The 22,069-nt window shown below is 35.4% G+C and overlaps 1 protein-coding gene across 7 annotated transcripts in view; it reads right to left on the minus strand.

Moving 5' to 3' along the window:
* Positions 1-22,069, minus strand: part of MICU1 (mitochondrial calcium uptake 1) — a 266,742-nt gene that overhangs the window by 130,658 nt on the left and 114,015 nt on the right. For 4 of the 7 annotated variants that reach the window (XM_070489912.1, XM_014840267.3, XM_070489916.1 and 1 more), the window contains exon 5: positions 20,684-20,727. In XM_070489912.1, the coding sequence (XP_070346013.1) occupies positions 20,684-20,727 (44 nt within the window). Of the gene's footprint in view, positions 1-12,033; positions 12,046-20,683; positions 20,728-22,069 lie in introns of all 7 variants that reach the window. The other 3 variants (XM_070489910.1, XM_014840265.3, XM_070489893.1) reach the window with 1 other exon arrangement.

Below are 22,069 nucleotides of genomic sequence, written 5' to 3' on the forward strand. Positions count from 1 at the left end.
TCTTATCTAATTGGCCAACCTATGACATTTGACTGGAGCATTTAGTCCACTGACGTTTAAAGTAACTATGGATAAATATGTATTTATTGCCATTTTGTTACTTTTTTTTCTGGGTGTTTTAGTAGTTCCTCTCTGTTCCTGTCTTTTTCTCTTGCTCTCTTCCCTTGTGGCTTGATGGCTCTCTTTAGTAATATGTTTGACTTGTTTTGTCTTACTTTTTTTCTTGCTTATTATAGGTTTCTGACTTGTGATTACCAAGAGGATCCCATTTAATATTCTATGTATATAACAGTCTATATCAAGTTGATAGACTCTTTAGTTTGACCTCTTTCTAAAAGCTCTACTTTTCACTCCCCTCCTCCCACATTTTATGTTTTTCAAATCATATATAGTCTCTTGCTTAGTGTGTGTCTATCCATTACCCTCTGATCATTGAAATAGGTGATTTTAGTACATTTGTCTTTTAACCTTCATATTATCTTCACAGGTAGTTGATCTGCTACCTTTACTATATTTTTACCTTTACAAGTGATTTTATTGCCTGGTATTTTTTGTTGTTGTTTTGTTTTGATAATTTTTTTTTTTAATCTCTATTTGTGGTCATTGCTTTGCCCCTTAAACAAGTCCCTTCAGCATTTCTTGTAGAACTGGTTTCTTGGTGATAAACTCCTTTAATTTTTGCTTGTCTGGGAAGCTCTTTATCTCTCCTTCCATTCTGAATGAGAACCTTGATGGATAGAGTATTCTTGGCTGTAGGTTTTTTCCTTTTAGCACTTTAAATAGGTTGTGCCATTCTCTTCTCGCCTGTAGGGTCTCGGCTGAGAAGTCCGCTGACAGCCTGATGGGCTTCCCTTTGTATGTCACTTGTGGCCTTTCTCTTGCTGCTTTTAGGATTCTCTCTTTATCTTTAATTTTGGACATTTTAATTATAATATGTCTTGGTGTGGGCCTCTTTGGGCTTATCTTGTTTGGAGCTGTCTGTGCTTCCTGAACTTGGATGTCTGTTTCCTTCCTCAGGTTAGGAAAATTTTCATCTCTTATTTTTTCAAATAAATTTTCTGCCCCTTTGTCTCTCTCTTCTTCTTCTGGGACACCTATAATCCGAATGTTAGCATGCTTGATATTGTCCCAAAGTTCCCTTAGACTGTTCTCATTCTTCGACTTCTTTTTTCTTTTTTCTGTTCTGCTTGGGTGATTTCCTCTAGTCTCTCACACAGCTCACAGATCCATTTTTCTGCATCCTCTACTCTGCTATTGAGTCCCTCTAGTCAATTTTTCATTTCTAGTATTGTATTCTTCATTTCTGATTGGTTTTTAAAAATATCTACCAGTTCTTTGCTGATGATCTCACTGTGTTCACCCAGTCTTCTCCCAATATCTGTGAGCATCCTCATGATATTTTGTTTGAACTCTTTGTCGAGTAGGTTGTTTGTTTCTGTTTCATTTTGTCCCTTTTCTGGGGTATTGTCCTGTTCCCTTGCTTGGAAAGTATTCCTCTGTCTCCTCATTTTGCCTCTTTCTCTGTGCTTATTTCTATGTATTAGGTGAGTCAGCTATGTCTCCTGATCTCGGGGAAGCGGCCTTACATAGGAGATGCCTTATGAGGTCCAGCAGTGTGCTTCCCTCTCGTCACCAGTCCAGAAGATCCAGGAGTGACCCCTTTGTGGGTTGTGTCCTTCTGCTGTGGGCTGGTTGTTCCCACTGCAGGTACCCAAGGAGCCTAGTCTTTCCTTCTCCAGCCAGCTGTTTGTGAATCCAGTTTGGGGAGTCTCAGCACCATTGGCTACAAAGTCTATCACTGCACTCCTATTGCAGGTTTCCTCTTAATTAGGTTGGTACCCAGTGTAGCTGGTTGCTAGGCTCAGGGGCTTACCGTTGTGATGGCTTCAGGCCTACAAGGCTGTTGTCAGGTCTCTCAGGAGTGCAGCTGAGTGGGGATGGCCCTAGGCACTGGAGCACTCAATTGTTTCAGGCTCTGGAAGGTGGGGCTGATCCTTTTTATGGCTATTTGTGAAGCACAGGTCTTCTGCTGCTGCTAAGCCTCACCCCCCACAGGACTACATACACCATCAAAACAGTCCTGGTCCGTGCACACTTCCCAACCCCTTGGAGCGTACCCCGATGCCACACTGCAGAGGCTCCCACATCTCCACCAATGCTCCCCACAGTTCACCTGGTCCTCACACAGGCTCTGTCCCACAGAGGCAAACAACCTTGCCTGCCTGTAGAGGATCAAGGCACCCAGTCAATGCAGGCTGAAAAGTAGCCTGAGGGCTTGCTGTTAGGTGGGGCCAGTCCCTAGGGCAGGTTGCCTGCCCTGGCTGAACCGGATTAAATCTGTGCTGTAGTGGGCGTGGCAGGCCCCTGGGCTAACAGGCCAAGGGATGAACCTCAATGGCACCCACCAGGGTCGTGTCAGCACGCCTGGACCAGGTCAGAACAATGGCCCCCACCAATGTCTCAATCTCTGGAGAGGTCCCTCCTCTCACCAAAAAGCCCCCAGAGCCCACCAGGAGAGTGTTGTTTCAACAAAGGATGGTCAGTCTTCTCTCTGGTGATTTTAGGGTGCTGGAATGATTGAGTTTGTGCATGTGCCCTTTAAGACCCAGGTCTTTTTGGCTTTCGGCTGATAGCTTTTTTGGGGGTATCCTCGCTGCAGTTAATAGCCAGCAAAGCCAGACAGTAAGACCCCTGTCTCAGTTGGGCTGAGTCTGAAGGATGCTTATAGCAGTATCGGCCCCCACTCCGGACCTCGCTCCTCCAGGGAGTGCTGCGTACCTTAGGGTGTCTCCCACCTGGCCAGCTGCGAAGCTCTGCTATTCCCAAAAGTGCCTTTTTGCCTCTCCAGCAGGAATTTCTGCCTCTTCTACCTTAGTCAGGACTGTCCCTTGTTGTGGGGGTTCTTTTTATCCAGTTTTCAGTTTTCAATCCAGGGTAATTTTTCCAAAAATAGTTGTAACCTGGATGTGTTCATGGGAGGAGACGAGGTCAGAGTCTGCTTATGCTGCTGTCTTGACGAGATCTCCTCAGTCTTTTTAATTTTAGCCATTTGAGTGGGTAGGTAGTGGTATCTCACTGTGGGTTTTCTGTGCATTTCCCTGATGACCAATGTTATTGATTGCTATCTGTTTATTTGCAATCATATATCTTTCTTTGGGAAGTATCTGTTCAAGTTTTTTGCCCATTTTTAATTGGGTTGTCTTTTCTTTTTCTTTTTTTGAGGAAGATTAGCCCTGAGCTAACATCTGCAGTCAATCGTCCTCTTTTCTCCTGAGGAAGACTGGCCCTGAGCTAACATCTGTGCCCATCTTCCTCCACTTTATATGTGGGACGCCTACCACAGCATGGCTTGCCAAGCAGTGCCATGTCTGCACCTGGGATCTGAACCAGCAAACCCTGGGCTGCCGAAGCAGAATGTGCAAACTTAACTGCTGCACCACCAGGCCGGCCCTTGTTTGTCTTTTTATTAGAAATCATCATATATTCTGGATATGAGACTCTTTTCAGGGTGTTAGCCAGACTCCAAGATGACCCCAGTGATTCCTGCCTCCTGGTATTCACGTCTGTAGGTAGACCTAGTCTCCTCCTACATTGGCTCAGGGTTAGTCTGTATGACCAATAGAATACAGATAAAGTGATAACATGTGACTTCTAAGGCCATAAAAGGCACCTTGCTCTGTTAGAGGGAAACCAGCTGTCATTTGAACAGAACACTCAAGAGGCCTGTAGAGAGCCTACAGAGGGAGGATCTGAGGCCTCCCAACAACAGTCAGTACTAACTTATCAGTCATTTGAGTAAGCCACTTTAGAAATGAATCTTCCATCCTCAGTCAAGCTAAATGACTAAGGCCCTAACAAACATTTGACTGCAATCTCATGAAACAGCCTGAGCAAGAGCCATGTAGCCAAATTGCTTCCAAATTCCTTATTCACAGAAAGCATGTAAGACAAGAAATGATTATTATTGTTTAAAGTCACTAAGCTTTGGATTTATTTCTTACTCAGCAATTAAATAAGAAATATAATCAAATATATGTATTAAAAATATTTTCTGCTAGTCTGTTACTTATAATTTCTATTGTATTTTTACAACCATAAATTTTTAATTTTCATGAAGTTTAATTTATCAATTTTTTCCTTTATGGTTATAGCTTTCTATACGATGTCTAATAAATTTTTGCCTACCTGCAGTCCATAAAAAGATTCTCTTATATTTTCTTTTAGAAGTGTTAGTTATTGATTTTACATTTAGGTCTATGATCCATTTGAAGTGAGTTTTGTGTATAACAAGTAAGGGTAAAGTTTTTAAACTGTATATCTATATTTTCTTAAGTGGATATTTTAAATTTCCATTTTTTAAATGGATATTTTTTAAAAATATGGATATAGAGTTGTTTCCAAACTATTTGTTGAAAACACCTTCTTTTCCCCATTTAATTATTTTGGCACCTTTATAAAAACCAATTTACCATATAAGTGTGGATCTATTATTCTATGATATTTTCTGATTTGAATAGCCCATTTTCTATTGAAGCATGTTTGAGTAGCAGCAAAGTGTATGATTGTCTTCCAAAGTGTAAATAAACATGGAATTATCTGAATGGTTGAAAAGACAGCTTGAGAGGGGGTCGGCCCAGTGGCATAATGGTTAAGTTCGAGCACTCCACTTTGGTGGCCCGGGGTTTGCAGGTTCAGATCCCAGGCGTGGACCTAGCACCACTTGTCAAGCCACGCTGTGGTGGTATCCCACATAAAATAGAGAAAGATTGGAACAGACGTTAGTTCAGTGACAATCTCCTCAAGCAAAAACAGGAAGACTGGCAACAGATGTTAGCTCAGGGCCAATCTTCCTCACACATACACACAAAAAGACAGCTTGAGAGACTCTGCGTGAGATGAATTTTGGGTCATGGTTTAGCCCTAGTTACTTCCCCCATTAGGACAATTACAAAGTCTGCAGAGATAACAAAGATGTCACTGAATAGAACTTCAACTGTATATCGATGAGAATTACTATCAGAACATATCTCCATAGGGGCTATATTATAATGACACCTTACAATGCTAATTTAGTTAGTGGTATTTTTCTCTGGGAAGGCATCCCCTCCTCTACTGCATTAAATAGGGTATGTCCATGTTTGCATCCTCAGTCCTCTAGGAGAGAATATTTCTGTTTGTGTGTCTACTTATGAGACCTCTGCTGTACTGAGTAGACTGATAGGGAGCAGGAGAGACCAAAAGAAGGCCAAATTGCTCTATGTAAGAAAAAGTTGAAGAGAACATCTGGAAGAAAAGATATAGAAGGAAGGACCCTAGAATGGTGAACAAAAATGGGGAAGGAGATGTGACCAGAAAGGGATAGAAAGTATCAAAGTCAGGAAAAATAGAGGAAAGAGAAAGCATGTGTGCATATGTGTGTACACATGTGTTTGAGGGAAAGAACAAAACAGAGAATGTATGAGTTATGCAGTAGCTCCTTAAAAGTGAGAAAGATATTTAAAGAGGATTTTGAAATTAGCCATGCTTTGCAATGTGTTCTGTGCAATAAATCCAATTCTTTAGTAAAGGTCTACATTGTTCTCCCATGCTTCTGGAGTTGGGCTGAGGGCAGAAGGACAGGGGTAGAGAAGTTACATGTATGTTTTCTGAGGCTTCTACTTGTCAAAGGGTGGTACAGGTACATTTAGGATTATACACGTATTTATTAACTCTACAAATTTATAAGTAAGTTTTTGAGTATCCAAAACTCCAAAGACAATTTAAAAAAATTCATGACATATATTAATCACAAGCACTGAAACTGTCATAAAATCAGCAAATTTGACCCCTCAAAATATTTAAAGCTAGGAGAAGAATCAAATAAATATGTCAAAATTGGGGAGGAAAGGGGATTTACTAGAAAACCAATTTTTAGACTATTCTGTGTTGAAAAGCTGCTCCTTAGCTGATCTTTTGAAATCAAAGGCCTGATTCTACCATAAATGATATCCTCAAATCAACTGGTCATGGCACACAGAGAATCTGTAAAAATATAGATATTTGAGTTTGATAATGAGTAAATTTTTAAAAGACCCAAAGTATGGTGGAAATGGAAAATCAAGATTCAAGGAAGGAAAGTGGAGAGGTTTTTGATTATTTTTTCTTACTCCTTAAGTCTTACCACTGTTGAATGTTCCAAACTGAGAATGTCAAGTAAAATGTTCCTTCACTTAATCTTTTGGATATTGTTTAATTTTGGACTAAGTTTTAAGTCATTTTTTCCTAAGCAAATGCCATTTATACACTTCATGGATGATACGGAGACACAGTCCAAGGAAAACAATCTTCCTTACAGGTTGGTAACAATATTCAATTTCTCTCACTGTCTCAGAGGTATTTATATTTTTTGTTACTAACGAACATTTATATTAATACATACTTTTACTAGGAAAATCTGTAATAAGGATTTGTACTTAATTAAATATAAATATTAAGAGACACACTAAAAGGAAGAAATTTCTGTATATAAAAGTCAAAAGAAATAGAATGTATTCCAATTCTGTTGTAAGGGCATATAATGTGAGATTAAGTAATATCTTAAGATATCAGATCAGTAAAAAAATTTCTAGTAAGGCTCTAAGAGAAACTTGTTTTATATTAAAGTTCCTGAGGTAAGATTCTAGCAGTACTTCCATATACATGCTGAAAATTAAACACAACTGGGTATTTTAAAAAGAGATTGTTATTGCAGATACCTTACAGAGTATTATCTATTTTACGCATCTTAGAAGTTACATGTCAAACTCGATTCCAATCACCTGAATCTCTGAAATTAAGGCTGTGAAAGCGGAATGAAGGTCAACTGATCAGAAAAGCATTTCTATTCAATTTACAGACAAATGTTACCCCTTTTGGAGAACAGAATTATGCAAATTATTTCAAAGCAATGTGCTCACTGACTTAAATAAATAAAATTTAACTGTTTCACTATTTATTTGCATGCCCCAACCTTAGATCTTATTTGTTTCAAAATTTAAAAAAAAGCGATAGACTCAATATCACTAAACATTTAAATTACTACCGACCTCAAGTAAAGGCAAATAAATAATTAACCTCATAAGGGCCCTGGTATTGATCTCAACCGCACCACATCTTGAATCCTTTTATTTTTTAGATAAGCAGAAAGATTTAAGAGTAAACTTATAGCAAATCATATCCTATACATGTGTAATTGCTACACTTCTCAATGAGTCTAAAACCTGACTTGTTTTACCAGGATGGCTTTGTATTAAAGCATCCATACTCTGGTTTCTGACCAATCACATAAACTTATAAAACATCCATCTAAAGTTGCAGGTGCTATCAAGAGCTCTAGGAGTGGAATTTCCAGCCATGATTCAAATTCATTAATATTCACTGTGCTTAAACAGTGAATCCCAACTGTTACAGGGATGATCAAAATAGGGCCAATAATTTTGCCCTCTAGGTCTCAACTGGATGAAGCCAAGGAGAAAAATCATATCTAGGAGTTTAATCTCATTATTCTAGTTACGACCTACTTTTCAAATTCTATAGTTCAAAATAAACTTTTTCTATCAAATAGAAGTCAGTGGACTATGCTGGCAAAATAGATGCTAAAATATCATCTAGAACCTCAAAACATCTCTGGTATATAGACAATCTGATAACACAGCTTTACTATTTAAGATGTCATTCTTTATGAGACTGAAATATTTGGATTGTTTTAATATTAACATTTCTCTATATTCTTGAAACACATTTCAAAGTCTATCTAAATCCCTCAAGAAATATCTGAGGTTGTACTTCAAAAACAAATTAATGGTAATAATATGCTTCTTTCAGAAAATGCAATTTGGGTATATCATTTCCAAATGATAAATACTATTTCTACCTAAGGTTGGAGATGGGGCAGGGAGGGGGGATGTTAGAAAGAAAGAGGAAACTCAGCAGTTTTCCCATGCAATTAATGCTTCTTTATTATTTAGTTGGTGCATAGATAGATGCCAAAGCCTTAGTAAGATATCAATCTTAAACAATCACACTATTGCCAATCAAACAGAAAATGTTGCACAGTTAAAATGTGTGTTCTTCTTCTTCCCACACCCCTACCTGAACTTGCAGAAAGGTAGAATTCGGGGATATGCCAGATAAAAGTCAAATTGAGATGTTTCTAATTTAGAGTAGTTTATGATTTCTTCTCTTGACTCAGAGTTTCCAACCTTTTCAAAGGTATTATCACATTTGAGGCAAAAACCCATAAATTACTGTGCAACAAACTGGAAGGTGAATGCTTAAGACACTGCAAAGTTCACTCTGCCAGAAAGCCATTCTCTTTTCAGTCCCAATTCTAACCACTTTAGCTCTGAGAACAACTCCGAATATCTAGAATGCAAATGTTTTCCTGTTTCATTAACTAGATGGCTATAGAGAAAATGGATACAAATGAAGACGCTTAAAAAAACAGCAGCAGAACTGATTAAAGCAATGATAAAAATTCAAAAAGTCTACTGAAATAGCATCGACTTCAAGGAAACGATACAACTTTATTGAAATGATTTATTTCAGTCTCTACTATCTGCTGAGGTATAATCAAAACTCTAAAAGGGGAAATCATCAGCTCTCTTAATTTCTACCACATTATGCCTGCACATTTGCTTCAAAGCAGCTCTGGGTGGGAGAGCAGCTCTGGGTGGGAGAATCTATGTTTTACCCATTATTGATTATCTGCTACCTAAATCCAAGAATTTAATTTCGAACTTTGGCCATCCAAATCAATCAGTGCTGAAAAGAACTGTCCTGAGCTCAGCAGCAGTCTTGGTTTTAGTCACATTGGTTATAAAAGGCTTCCCTATCACTTTATGGAAAAACAGCCTCACATACAAATTTTGAAAAATAAGGCAATATAGTATTTCACCTTCTCCCGTTTGGAAAAATTACAAGGAAAAAAAATGCATCATAAGAACAAGAGTTTCATTTTGAGGATCACCTGGTTCACACTCTTGATTTACACTGTTCTAGTAACTATTATCTCCCAGGAATCCCTTTAGATGAAGAATTTTTAAATCATTTTGAAATCAAACATTTACAGGTATCCCTTGAACACCACTCATCATTAAAGACATATCAAGAATTTAAAAATTATAGTTTACATATTCTTTGCCAAGCACTGTGCTAAGCACTTGCATTATCTTTTTAAGTCCTCACTGCAGTTCTATGAGGTCGGTGATACAACTATCTGCCCTTCACAGATGAGAAAACTGAGGTTTAGAGAAGTTAAATAAGTAGCCCAAGGTGACAGTGCTGTATAGTGGCAGGACAGGTCATGGTCTGATTGCAGAACCAATGCCATGAACCATTATATATTATATCAAATACACAGAAACACACCAGATATCTATATTGTTTGCAATTTCTGAAATTGTTAATGGGAACCAAGTATTTTTGGAGCAAAACATAGTTCACTATTGTAAAATATTAACTTTGGGGCTTAGCTTATATCAGCTCAGTTATCTTGAAGAGGAAAGTCTAGCTAATGATGTAGGTGCACATCATATTTTTATGCCTTAACTTGTTCAAATGCATATTTTAATCATTTCCAAAATGAGTATCACTTCAAGAATGTAATGGTTTTTTATACTCTTCTTAATTAATAGATGCTGGATTAATCTCTAATTGGAGAGGTTTTTAAGTTTAGAACTTTAAAAAATGCGTCATGGCAAAGATAAATATGCAAAGCAAGAACTACCCTCACACATTCTCTGAAACCAAAGATCATCAACAGGTGTTTAGGCTAAGTCGAAAACCCATTTTTACCAGAATAGGAGAAATAAATTGTTTTGAGTAGCTTTCACAGAACTTTATCTGTATAACCTTAAAACATGCTAGAGTGTTTGTGCTAAAATAATAAGAAAAAGAAATTTAGTCTGGAACCAAGTCCTCTCATGTCAAAATGAATTTCAAATCTTGTTTCATGATGGAAAAGCTAAACATGAAGGTGTTAGAAATGTAATGGCTAGTCATGTTTATGTTTTCAAATAAATAATGATACATCAAATGGATTCAGTTGACTCCAAATTCAAACACAACAAAATCTAAAATAAAACTGTACTTAGAGACATCTTAATAGAAGTCTGAATATTTGAGACAACCAAGTAAACTACACTCTCCTTTGGAGCACTTAATGATTATCATTTATTTTCTCAACCTGAATAATCAAACACATGAGTTAAACCAATAGCCTTCAGTAGTGGTGGAACTCAGAGACTGGAAAGAGACATTATGGATACTCCTCACGGCAGTATTATAAGTATTTGACACCATTCATAAGCTGCATCTGAAGAACAGCACTCTATGCTACCAGAAAATCAAAATGATTCCAGCCTTTCTGCAGTCAATAGGAACTTAGCATGCAAAGGACAAATCCCTGTAAGGAAGCAAGCAAGAAAGCTCTCTTCTATAAAGTAACAGCTCAAGGACCTTAGGAAGCTTAAGAGATTTACACCAGTGTCACCAAAATGAGTGATATTTATAGAACCCAATAAGATAAACAATGCCCCCACTAACTGTTCTAAGAAAAAATGTTTATTATTTTTAATATAAAAAGCTTATTAACAAGATGTCCTTAAGAATAAACTTGATTTTGAATCCCTGATCAACAAAAGATATTCAATAGTCAAAGTTTAAAGAAGATTGTTGCTCTTTTGTCAACTATGGTAGTTGACTACTCAACACTGCAGATTCCAGAGACTTCCAAGTACTTATTAATTCCTACCTCTTTTCTCTTCTACTCAGTCTCTAGTAAGGACACCTCTCTGAGGCAAGTTGTTTTAAATCTGCAAGCCTTAAACCATACAATTACCAAAGGAGAGGAAGAATTTTGAGCTGCCTCCTACAAACTGTCCTGCCATAATTAGAGACTGGAAGTAGCTTTCCTCAATCACAGGTGTTAGCATCTCATCCGATTTACTCTCCTTAGCACTTTCCATGAAGGCTGTACCATGGCTATTCTAAAACACAATCTGCAGGATTAGAAATATTGATAATGGGATTGTCAATAAATTATTTTGACAATTATTTAAGTATGATGGTTTGTTTCAGAATGCAGTTAAAGGTAAAGGTAAGATAATCTATTGTACCAATAACAGGATGATTGGTTTGGGGGTTTGGTAAGGAAACTACTAAAAATATACCCCATTTTAAAAACAAGGAAACACAGGAAAAATATTTTATAAAAATAAAGAGCACCCTGTGATCTTCATTAATTATTTTAAACAAAGATTTTCTAATTCAGTTTATACTTTTATTAAGAAATGCAAGAGTAATTTTTTAAATGAATAAACTTTAATAATTTATAAACTATAATTAAAGGGTCTAAGACTTCAAAGATCAATTTAAAAAGTCCTTCTTAGGCATGTCCTTGAAATTCTTCTTTGCCAGCCTACAATCTATACACTCTTTTTCATAGTTTTCTCCATATATTTGATTGTTTTTCCTAGTTAAAGTTGTTGATTAGCTCAAAAAAGCAAAATAATGAAGTCTTTCTAAATGTTCCATCTGTTTCCCCTTAAGTCATTTTATTGAGCAAAGATCAACTAAGCAACTGCTTATCTGTATTTATTATGTAAGAAATTTGAAAAGAAGAAACCAGTTTTCACTTGAAGTGACTGTTGTCTTACCATTCCTGTTACAGTTCAACCAGGAAAATGGCATCCCAACTAAGACTATTTAAACGACCCCAAAATTGAGTATTTCTTATATAATATAGTGGATTAAAACAGTTTCTTGACCTTTTGTGTGATACACAACGTTAAAACTTCCCTTTAAATTATGCTAGGCTCTATATTCTCAAGGACTTGTGCAGTGTTTGAACTGTCATATTAAAGATAAAATATGTTAATTTAAAGTGACAGGAACTGAATCATTCTGAAGGGAGCAGGGAAAGGACATGAGCATGCACTGAACCTTTGTCCCTGAAGCATTACTATGGATTTCAGAACATTAATTAATTTAAAGCACATGCTGCTGAGTCAGTACCTGCCAGAAATCCTGATCAGAAGATGAGAAAAAGAAAAAGAAATTGACATTGTTTGATTATATGAACAAAAACTCCCAAATCAAATATATATATCACAAAATATTATAAACATAAAGGACAAATTAAGATCTGTAATAAAATCACTGGACACCTGGAAACAGGAAATGAGGAATACATAGAAATGTTTTATATATTATCTGCTAGGTACAATAAAACAAAATAAAAACCCCAAGAACTCAATTCCTAACCTCCCCAACATGAAACACACAATTGTAGAAAAATTTCATACTACTATAAAAAGAAAACACATGAATAATTACCTGTTTCTTAAAGAAAGGGAAAGCAAACATTTCATTTTTTTGCATGGGTAGTCAAAGCATTTCTTTAATTAAGGCTTCTTATTAGGATGTCTCACTATGCTTTCAAGGATACAATATTTTTTAACTTCATGGCAAGGCAACCAAATTCGGATAAGTTCAGAGAATTAGTAACTACTCAAAGGAAGAGTTCAGAATGATTACTTAGAAACAGATCTCCTGCAAAATTATGTTGCACTAAATAAAGTACTATTCACATTAGTAATAAAAAGCCAGTCATCATGGAGGCTGGTATTTGATGAAGCAGTTTAGGTTAACTAATTTAGCTGGGAACCGCTCCAAAATATCTTCAAATATCAAATGGTTTCAAAGAATTTTTGCAACAAATAAACTTGACTGGTTGTGAAATAAAATTTGACCTGAACTTACCATACTTCTCAAACCAAGCTTAGTAGCATGATAAAAGTTCTTGACTGAAAGATATATGCTATTAGCAATTCACAAGCCTAAGGCTAGGACTGATGTGACAGAGGCCCAAAGGATTTTACAGCGCAGGAGTGAGATGAATCATTGTGAACACAGGACAGCTTAGATATGAGAAATCAAACCAAAAGTCTCTCTTCAGTTCACGGACTAGCTATTTAATCCCGGTCAACGGCTCATTATGGAGATAGCACAAGGAGATTTTTATAGCTGATTTAACTGGGAGGGAAAGAACCACGGAGAGACCAATTATGCAGAAGGTATGCTATTATAGCATTTCATACAAGCCAAGAAAGATAATATATATGATAGCAGCTAATTTCTTTCATAAATTGAGTAAAGAGTTCGAAGTCATGCAAAATAGCTATAATTTGTAGAGCCAGATACTATACCTATTCTGATTTTACTGAGAAGGTAACTGACAGAGAGATTAAGTGGTCTCTTGCTCAAGGTTACCTAGCAAGTATGTGGCAAATCCATATTTGAAGGTACGACTGTCTGTATCTAAAGTCACATTCTTTTCATCCTGTGCTATTATACACTAACAAGCACAGAAATCCATAATGTTGTATTTTCATACTCAATTAAGCATACTTATAACATCTACTAATCATTTACATATAGCTGTCAAATATGAGATGCTTGAATCGGAAATCCCTTGGAAAATATTTCAGGCACCAAAGCCAAATTTTCTTAGGGCTGTGCTGTGTACAAAAGAATGAAAACTGCTAATTTGTAAGAAGAGAGAAAAATGAGAAAATGGCTTTATTTTAAAAACTTTGGATGGAAAAGAAGATGAAAAAATCTGGGACTAAAAACAAAACAGAAAATTGTAACAGGTGCCAAAGGATTTCTTGAAATGCTGAATCAGTACCTGAGTTTACTTTGGTAATATAATTACATTCTAAACTTTTGCTCATCTAAAGACTGACATAATGAGTAGCCCCATTCAAATGATGCTACATTTAACACATAACCAATCAACATTTGAAAGAGTAAATAGAGTTTAGTTTGTAACGGAAACATTAGTTTCTCTATTATCTTCATTATAATGAGCCAAGATCTAATTTTTCAAATACAGATGACAGCACTCATTTTAAGAGTGAGGGTTTCAATAAAAAAAAAAAGACATACTATTTTTCAAAATGCTAATTGGTGTTCATTGCATATGAGAAAATAACAGAGCAAATAACAGTGAAGGTGAAAGTTTGACTTCTAAATTCAGGTATTATTTGTATACCTCTATTTTCTTTCTTTAAAATGAAACACTATGTGATTTCTCAGGTTAATATGGATTTCTAGCTATACTTTATTAAAGCAGAAGAAAATAACTTCAACACTATTAGCAAAAAGAAAATGAAACATCAAGTTTTCCTTTCTTCACAAATGGCATTAAGTAAGATAGTAAAATAAAAGAACTATTTGACAAGAAAAATTTCTATTTACAAATAGATCACATAGACAAATAGTTTAGATATATAAAAGATGACATAGGATAGTGCTTAAGACACTGAACTCTGAAGCCAGCCTACTAATTTGGAATCCTGGCTCTATCGCTTATTAGTTATATGATACTAGGTCAAAAAAAAAAGTTAAGCTGCTTAACTTTTATGTATTTTAGTTTCTTATTTGTAAAATAATGATAAAAATAGTAAGCTATCTAAAAGAGTAGTTGTGTGGATTAAATGAGTTATGTGTTATTATGCGTACTTAGAACAGTGCTTGGCACATAATAAACACTCAAAAAGCCTCAACTATTCTTCTTTTTCATATTATTATTGGTAATAATCCCCTCAAGAGACAAATAGAGTCAAGCATTTTTCATTTAGAGATTCACTTTAAACTGGAAAAATAAACCACTGACAACCAATGAGTGAATATGTTAAAAGAGTTTTTTAAAAGCGATAAATCATCACTCCTAAAATAATATATGACAATGAAATATTTGTGGAGAACTTCAGTCTTCAAGGAATTGACATACTTTATGCATTCTCTTGGAATCTGTTATAGTTTTTTTAAAGTAAGAATTTCCCTATTATGAAAGAAAGAGAACACAAGTGATACACTCTACTTTAAAGATGGGATTGGAATGGCAAATAGAAACATGGATCAAAAAAAATATGAAGCAAAAACAATAAAATTCTGTCTACATATTCATATTTATCAACAGAAAACCCTGAATAAATATATCAATTCACCAAGAATTCAGGCTTGACTGGTTTCAAGTCTCTGGAAGCCAAAAGAAAGAGAGAGAGAGAGAGATGTGCCTAACTAACAACAGAGAAGTCATAAGGACATCGTAACCTTCTATATAAATGAGAGCAGAATTGAAGCAGCTCAAATAAATGTGAAGATTCACCAAACTCTGCCCCATGAGAATTTCATCCCTCCCTCTCCTAATTTACATTTTCTTGATCTGCAATACAATTCACTCTTAGAAGACAGGAAATCCCTTACTTAACTCACTGTATATGTCAAGAAGTAATATTATACTTAATTTTATTCCAGACTCATATTTTATCTATGATATGAAGTAAATAATTACAACTCGAATAATGCACCAAGTATTACATTACAGGAAAAAATGTGCCCACACTCCTCTCGGGGAACCAAGACTTTCCCCTAAAGGGAATGGCATTTTAAAGTTCATTTATCAATATTTTTAAAAGAACTTTCACCTGGCAAGCAATTAAAAGCATGTGGTTTTATTAAAGCTTTGGTCTTTAACTATGGCTCCCATCTTTTTTCCTGCTGATCAACTTTTCTGTTATAAACACTGTAATCAGCATTTCTGTTTCTAGGCTTTGACCATATTTTTATCTCTTTCACCTGAATGTGGACAATATTTCATTTTAATTTGATGTACAATGTTTTCCTGTTCCATGTGAACAAATATTCTTGTAGGTATTGTAAAGGGAATGGAATAAAATACATGTTAATTCTTTCTTCCAAATTGGAGAGATTCTAAGGGGACTGTAATTACAAATAATGAAAAAAACTCAATCCAGAGGCATGATTTCTGAAATGTTCAGGGAGAGGTTGGGGGAAAAGGGAACCTGGAAGGGAGGAAAGATTAAAAAATCTATTTTCTGACAAAGAAATACATGGCAGAATGATAATAATGGACAATTAGTTTCAATGGGCAATTTGTTGTTACTTGAAAAAAGAGTATGAACTTTAAAGTTTTTAGAAGAGAGAAAAGGACTATATCAAAACTCTGGACTATTGGTATTCTTTGCTTAAGAAACAATTTTACCTAGATCATGCAGCTTTCTACCGTAACTTTTTAAAAAACATGGTGGTGTTTGATCTGGAGAAAATTGTCTATTACATGCAATGGGAACAGAAGATACAAGACACAATTTTTCTCCTTGGTATGCTGAGGAAAAAGATGAGGGGTACAAGAGATGGGAAACGAAAGGTATAAACCACTTGAGATAAACCACACCAATAAAAGACAGCAACTAAATGATTAAACGAAAGAAATATTTGATGATTATGTAATATAAAGGCTCTACTTAGAAATGATGCTTCATTTTATAGACTAATTATTAGATGATAAAAAATTAAACCCAGGAAAAGTATAGTTTTCATTAAAGAAATAATCCAAAATTTATGATATAACTGCATTAATAAATCACAGGGAAAACGCATGGACATTGTGGAGGGAGGGTGTGTTTTTTTTTAACTGGACATATTACACTAAAACAAAAGCCAGACCATATTTTGGATTTCCATCTGTATGATAGTGTTAATATGCTATTTATTATGATTTTCAAATATCCTCTAAGACAAAATCTGAATTCTTTCAAGCTCTGAGGTTTTTAAACTTTTAAACCTAGTCTAAATACTTTAAAAATATCACTTATTTACAAAACATATTCTTAAAACCAAAGGCCATTGACTGTAGCTTCTTTATATAATGCCTGTGTTAGTAGATAATTTTGAAAGGCATAAATGATGCAAGTGCCAATAATAATGTATTTCATGACTTTCTACAAGGAAATTGCTAGTATCCTAAGAGTAAGGGATTAATGTACATTAACACAAGGTAGTGATAGGCTCTGGGAAAAGATCTTCCCAAAAATTAAAAAACTGCTTAATCAAATTCAGTTTTATTAACTATCAGTTGAAACAGGAATGTTTTGTTTACTGAAGGGAATTTTCTAGTCAAACAGAAGAGGAGAAAGATGATTGGTATCAAAGCAAGAAATAACTATCCAATTATTTGTCAATATTTGTTGGGCCATTCTTTTCTACTTTGCATCTAGAGGTTGTATGAAATTCAAGTAGAAATGATAAAACATCCCAGGAAAATGATACTATTTCTACATTTGTTCTTGCTTTCAATGACAAAAAGCCTGAAGTACAATTTAATTAGAAGGCAATAAAATAAGTTAGTGTTTCTTACTGGTCAATAACAGACTTTATTAAATAGTGTGTTAAAACAATGGGGGATAAGAGGATAGGAGTAAATATTTCTTTCTCTAAGTAGTTCGTAACTAGTTTATCTTCCAAGTTAAAAAAAAAAGAGAGAGAGAGAGAAAATTACTCATTTAAAAATCAAAGCAAGTTCAAAAGGAAATTCCCCTAGGGTATTAGCTTTCTAATAAATTTCTGGCTATCATACATGAAATTTACTATAATTACCACAAAAATCTGTTTTTTCAACAGGAAATTGCCTTGGGATTTATATACTCTGGAAACTGCTACTTAAGATTTAAGATTTTCTGATTGAGAGAACAAAAGAATAATGAAGATCCAAAAGAAAATAATAAGATCAACAGTTGCATAAGCATTGATCCTTATCATAATTATCAAGCGAAGGACTTCATACATGGCAAAAATTCCTGGAAAAACTTATGCACTGATTAAACACTGAATGAATTTTTCATTGTTCATTACATAAGGTTTAAAAACAGCATAGAAATTACCTTCTTAAACTTCATATGAAAGAAAAGACAATTAATAAAGAAATAAACCAGAGGTGAACTCAGTTTAAAAATCCTATTCAAGAAGCATAACCTTCACTCCAAAACAAGATCGTAAGAGTATATTCCATGGAAATTAATACAGGATTTAAATGAAGAATTTGGCAAATGGATAAAATATGCATCTCATAACATAGAGGAAAGAAAAATCTCTGCACTCTTTGCTAGGGGATAAGCTGGCGGGCTCAGGGCCACAAGCTCAGTTCCATACCTCCGTATGCAAGTCTTCCATTCCTCTATTCTCTTTCAGAACCTGTTGCCCTCGTACCATAAAATCAACTTTCACGTGCCTGACTTTCGTAAAAGTCTTACTTTCAAATATTATAGATTGATATCCCTAAATCTTGCCTTTCCTCCTCTGATTTCAGAATTTTATGCTCTAGTGCACAAACATTTGCAACTACAATCTGTTAAGTTTGCCTTCTAAACACAGAAGTACTGCCATTTTTCTCTCCACAGAAAGGTGGGTACTCAAAACCTTAATGTTTTATTGCATTTTACTCTTGCTATTTTATAAAAATAAGTGGAAATCAGAAAAATACAAATGACACTAATGATAAGAAATGCAGAGCTCATAAATTTAATATAATTGAAACAAAAGTGGAGCTCATCAGTTATGCCAGAAGCTGTAAATTTTTAGCATCAAGTGGATTGTTACTGGCCAAAACAGGAAAAATTTAAAGAGTATGTGTGAAACGTTACTATTAGAGGTTTTATATTTGGGCGGTCTCTAGGAATAAAAATTCTCCTCATAACTTGTAAATTTGCTGTTCAACTTGCATATATTTAACTTGTTTACATGTTTTCAGGTTTACATACATAGAACAATAGAGGACTGAATTCTCATGCTACTCTGGATTCCTTCCATGAGCAAAAAAAGTGATTTGTTAAACTGATTTTGCTATAAGATATCATTGGCTCAATGAGTCATATCTCCAAGGAATATGCGATTGACTTGTTGATTTTTTCCAAGTCATTAAACATTTATTGGTTACCTCCTATATGTCAGGCATATGCCAGACTCTAGTGACACAAATACAGATGAGACAGGGCCCTGACCTGCCAGAGACTCTGAAATCAGACCCCGACATCAGTGTCTGCAGTAACCCCTCACATAGATACGGTACTTTACATAAAGCAGAGATACCAAGGATCAGAGATGAGGCTGTTCCAAAGCAGAGCCAAGACTCTGAATCTAGGTCTCCTAACATCTAGTTCAATGCCCTTTCTTTTTGATCATTCTTTACTTTAGAATATGTGACTTTAAAAAGAGAACACCCACAGATAGAGGCACTGTGCCACCTGAATGGGAAAGGTAATTTTTAGGCAGGAAGCCTTGACTGAGATCTCTTAACTGTTAAGGCAGCCCCTCATTCTTTCTACTTGTGCAAAAGACCTTAGCACTTCTACCTTCACCTTACCATTATATGGAATTTTATGTAATGATGCAGAATGGACACATTCCTGCAAGATCAGTTTCTACTAGCCCTGAACTCTACCCATCTAGACTCTCTTTTGTGATCCTGCCTTTTCCAGCCACTTCATGATTTTCTTTCTGATTTCCTTCTCCTTAAGCTTTGTAGAGACATTCCTGGCTCTTTCTTCTTTCTGAGGTACTTTCTTCCTCCTCTTTAAAATTGACCTTTTCCTTTTCTTTATGACCCTGTGTAATATTTTCTTTTCCTTTTTGGAGAATTCAGCCTGAAAGGGAAAAACATGTTTAACTGACTGCTTTGAGATTATAAAACTGAAAATTTCATTTTCTGTACTTAAGAATGTTTATTAGACGAATAATTCAGGCATAAAATAAAGAACTGTAAGTAAGTATAATGCAAATTTGGGGTGGTCTTCATAATTATTATAAAAGCACTAGTAAGGACTTCTGTGATTTTGTAGTTAGGATTATTGCTATATACATACTTTCAAAGTTTGAGGAAGGTCAAATCAGATAGGCGACAAATAGAAATGGCAAGCAATAGGATATATTGGAGTATATGAGGAAGACATTTGGTGCAAAACTAATTCGGCCTGACTTTGTTTTTCCAAAGGGGCCTGACATGGTCATTGAGCAGGCATTGTATTTCTGCTTTAAACATTTCCTATGGCAAGAACAAATGCCCTTAAGATAAAAGTAGAACTTCCCCCAACACTGGCATTTCCTTAAGGATAAGCATCTCTCCCTAGGCTAGGAATTGACTGCTGTGCTCACCTGTGACCACCTAGCTCGAGACAACAGACCTGCCACCCTTCTGTGTCCATCGAGGCAGCAAACCTACCGCCTGCTGTGTCCATCAATCGCTGTGCTGACAGAGCAGTCTTGTGACTATTGTAAAAGGGACATTTCAATCATATGTGAAACATCCTCTTTGAGGGTATATAACCACTCTATACACCCCACTTCTTTGGTGCCCTTCCTTCCTTCGGGAAGGAAGGCCCTGGGCTATGGTCCTCACATTTTGGCTCAGAATAAAGTCACCCAAATTTTCATTTATAGATTGGTCATGGATTATTTGCATGGACATAGGTGTTTTTATAAGAAATGCAAATGTAACATTGAGGGGCTTGTTAACCTTTATGGCAGCTATTGAATTAAAATTCAGAAGTCAACATATACTGAATTAGCCATTAACATATGCAGAAGGCAACCCATGTATTACCTTATATGGAAAAATATAGAAGAACCTTCTGCTTGGTTCTTTCTGTAGAAGCGCCTGAAGGCACTTACAGGTCTCCCAACCTAAACACATGCTTTTTTGATAAGAAAACAGGTATTCAGAACTCTCTCACACATAATTCTAGAGGAACCTTAAAAAGTTCTTAGTAAACAACAGGACATACATGTGTCATAGTTTTCTCACCTTTCCATCAAATCGTTTTACTATATATTGATCCAGCCCCAAGTCTGTAAGAGAAAAAAACAATATTTTGTCACTGATTACAACTCAAGTGAAACATACAAAACGACACCCTTAGTTTTGTTTTCAGTCATTCAATTAAACATACTAGATGGTTTAGCCATATTATTCAAAGGTCACAGGAATGAAAATTTTGTTCCACTTTCAGATTCAAAGTGTCAGTGCTAAGAGAGAACTTTTTATTTTACATATGAGAAAGTGAGGTTCTGAGAGGATAAAGAAGGTAAAAGTTCATGTGCAAACCTATTCAACAGCAGAGCCAAACCGGAACCCTAGACTCTTCCCAGGGTGGTACTCTTTTCATTACATCAAGGTGCTATATTACCTCTAAATAAGGTGAGGGATATTAGTTTAATCTGAATGCATAAAATTTTTTTTGTACTAACTTAAAAAGGGAAGAGTTTAATATCAAAAGAAATTTTGTACACATCTAAACAGATACAAATAGACCATCTTGATATTACCATTTAAAGTTGGGTTAAACAATAAATATTTACCTTGGGAATACTTAGTATTGAATTCTAAGAACTGTGAAAGACATAAGTAAATACATTAAGTGCCCTTGAGGGCAGAGATGTTTTGTCTTTGCCTATTGCTTTAGCCCAGCACTTGGAATAGTGCTTGATCAACAAATATCTATAAAAAAAAATGAATGAGTAAGATACAATCCCTTCCTTGAAGCCACAATTTAGTTAGAAAGGGGTGTACAATTAATTCAATAAGAGGGTTCTGTAGGAGTTCCTCAGAGGAGAAAAATCAATTCCCAATTATATTTATTTTACTTCTATAATTACTCAGTTCTTTTCTTTTAGTTCTCACTATATTCACGCTAGTTCAGGCCCTTATCTCATTATGCCCCCAGTATTACAATGATTGGATTATCACTGCTCCCAGAGGAGATTTTTGCATTTCTGCATTTCTGCTTCTACAAATTTGGTTATACATTCTCCTTATTTAAAATGTGCTTCACCTTCTAGAAGCCTGCCCTGAACAAAATGAACCACTGACTACAAAAGAAAGAGATAAGTTAGGAAACAGAAGGAAATTTGAAGAACAAATCCAATTTGAAATCTCACATAGTCGGGAAGATATCACAATCATAAAGGCAGAACACACTTCTATGATAAAAGCACAGAGAACAAGAAAGAGTTGTAGACAATTAAAGCTATGATTGCCTATCTTCCTCTATTTTTTAATATACAGTCAAAATATTAGGATAAGGTCACTTCCCAAGACCACTGCCAAAAAGACAACAGGATGGAAAACAGAAAATACTAGAGAGAATTATAGAAAAACAGAGACTCAATCCAAGAGATCTAATATATAAGA

Source organism: Equus asinus, chromosome 2 (assembly GCF_041296235.1).
Source record: "Equus asinus isolate D_3611 breed Donkey chromosome 2, EquAss-T2T_v2, whole genome shotgun sequence".
NCBI lineage: Eukaryota > Metazoa > Chordata > Mammalia > Perissodactyla > Equidae > Equus > Equus asinus.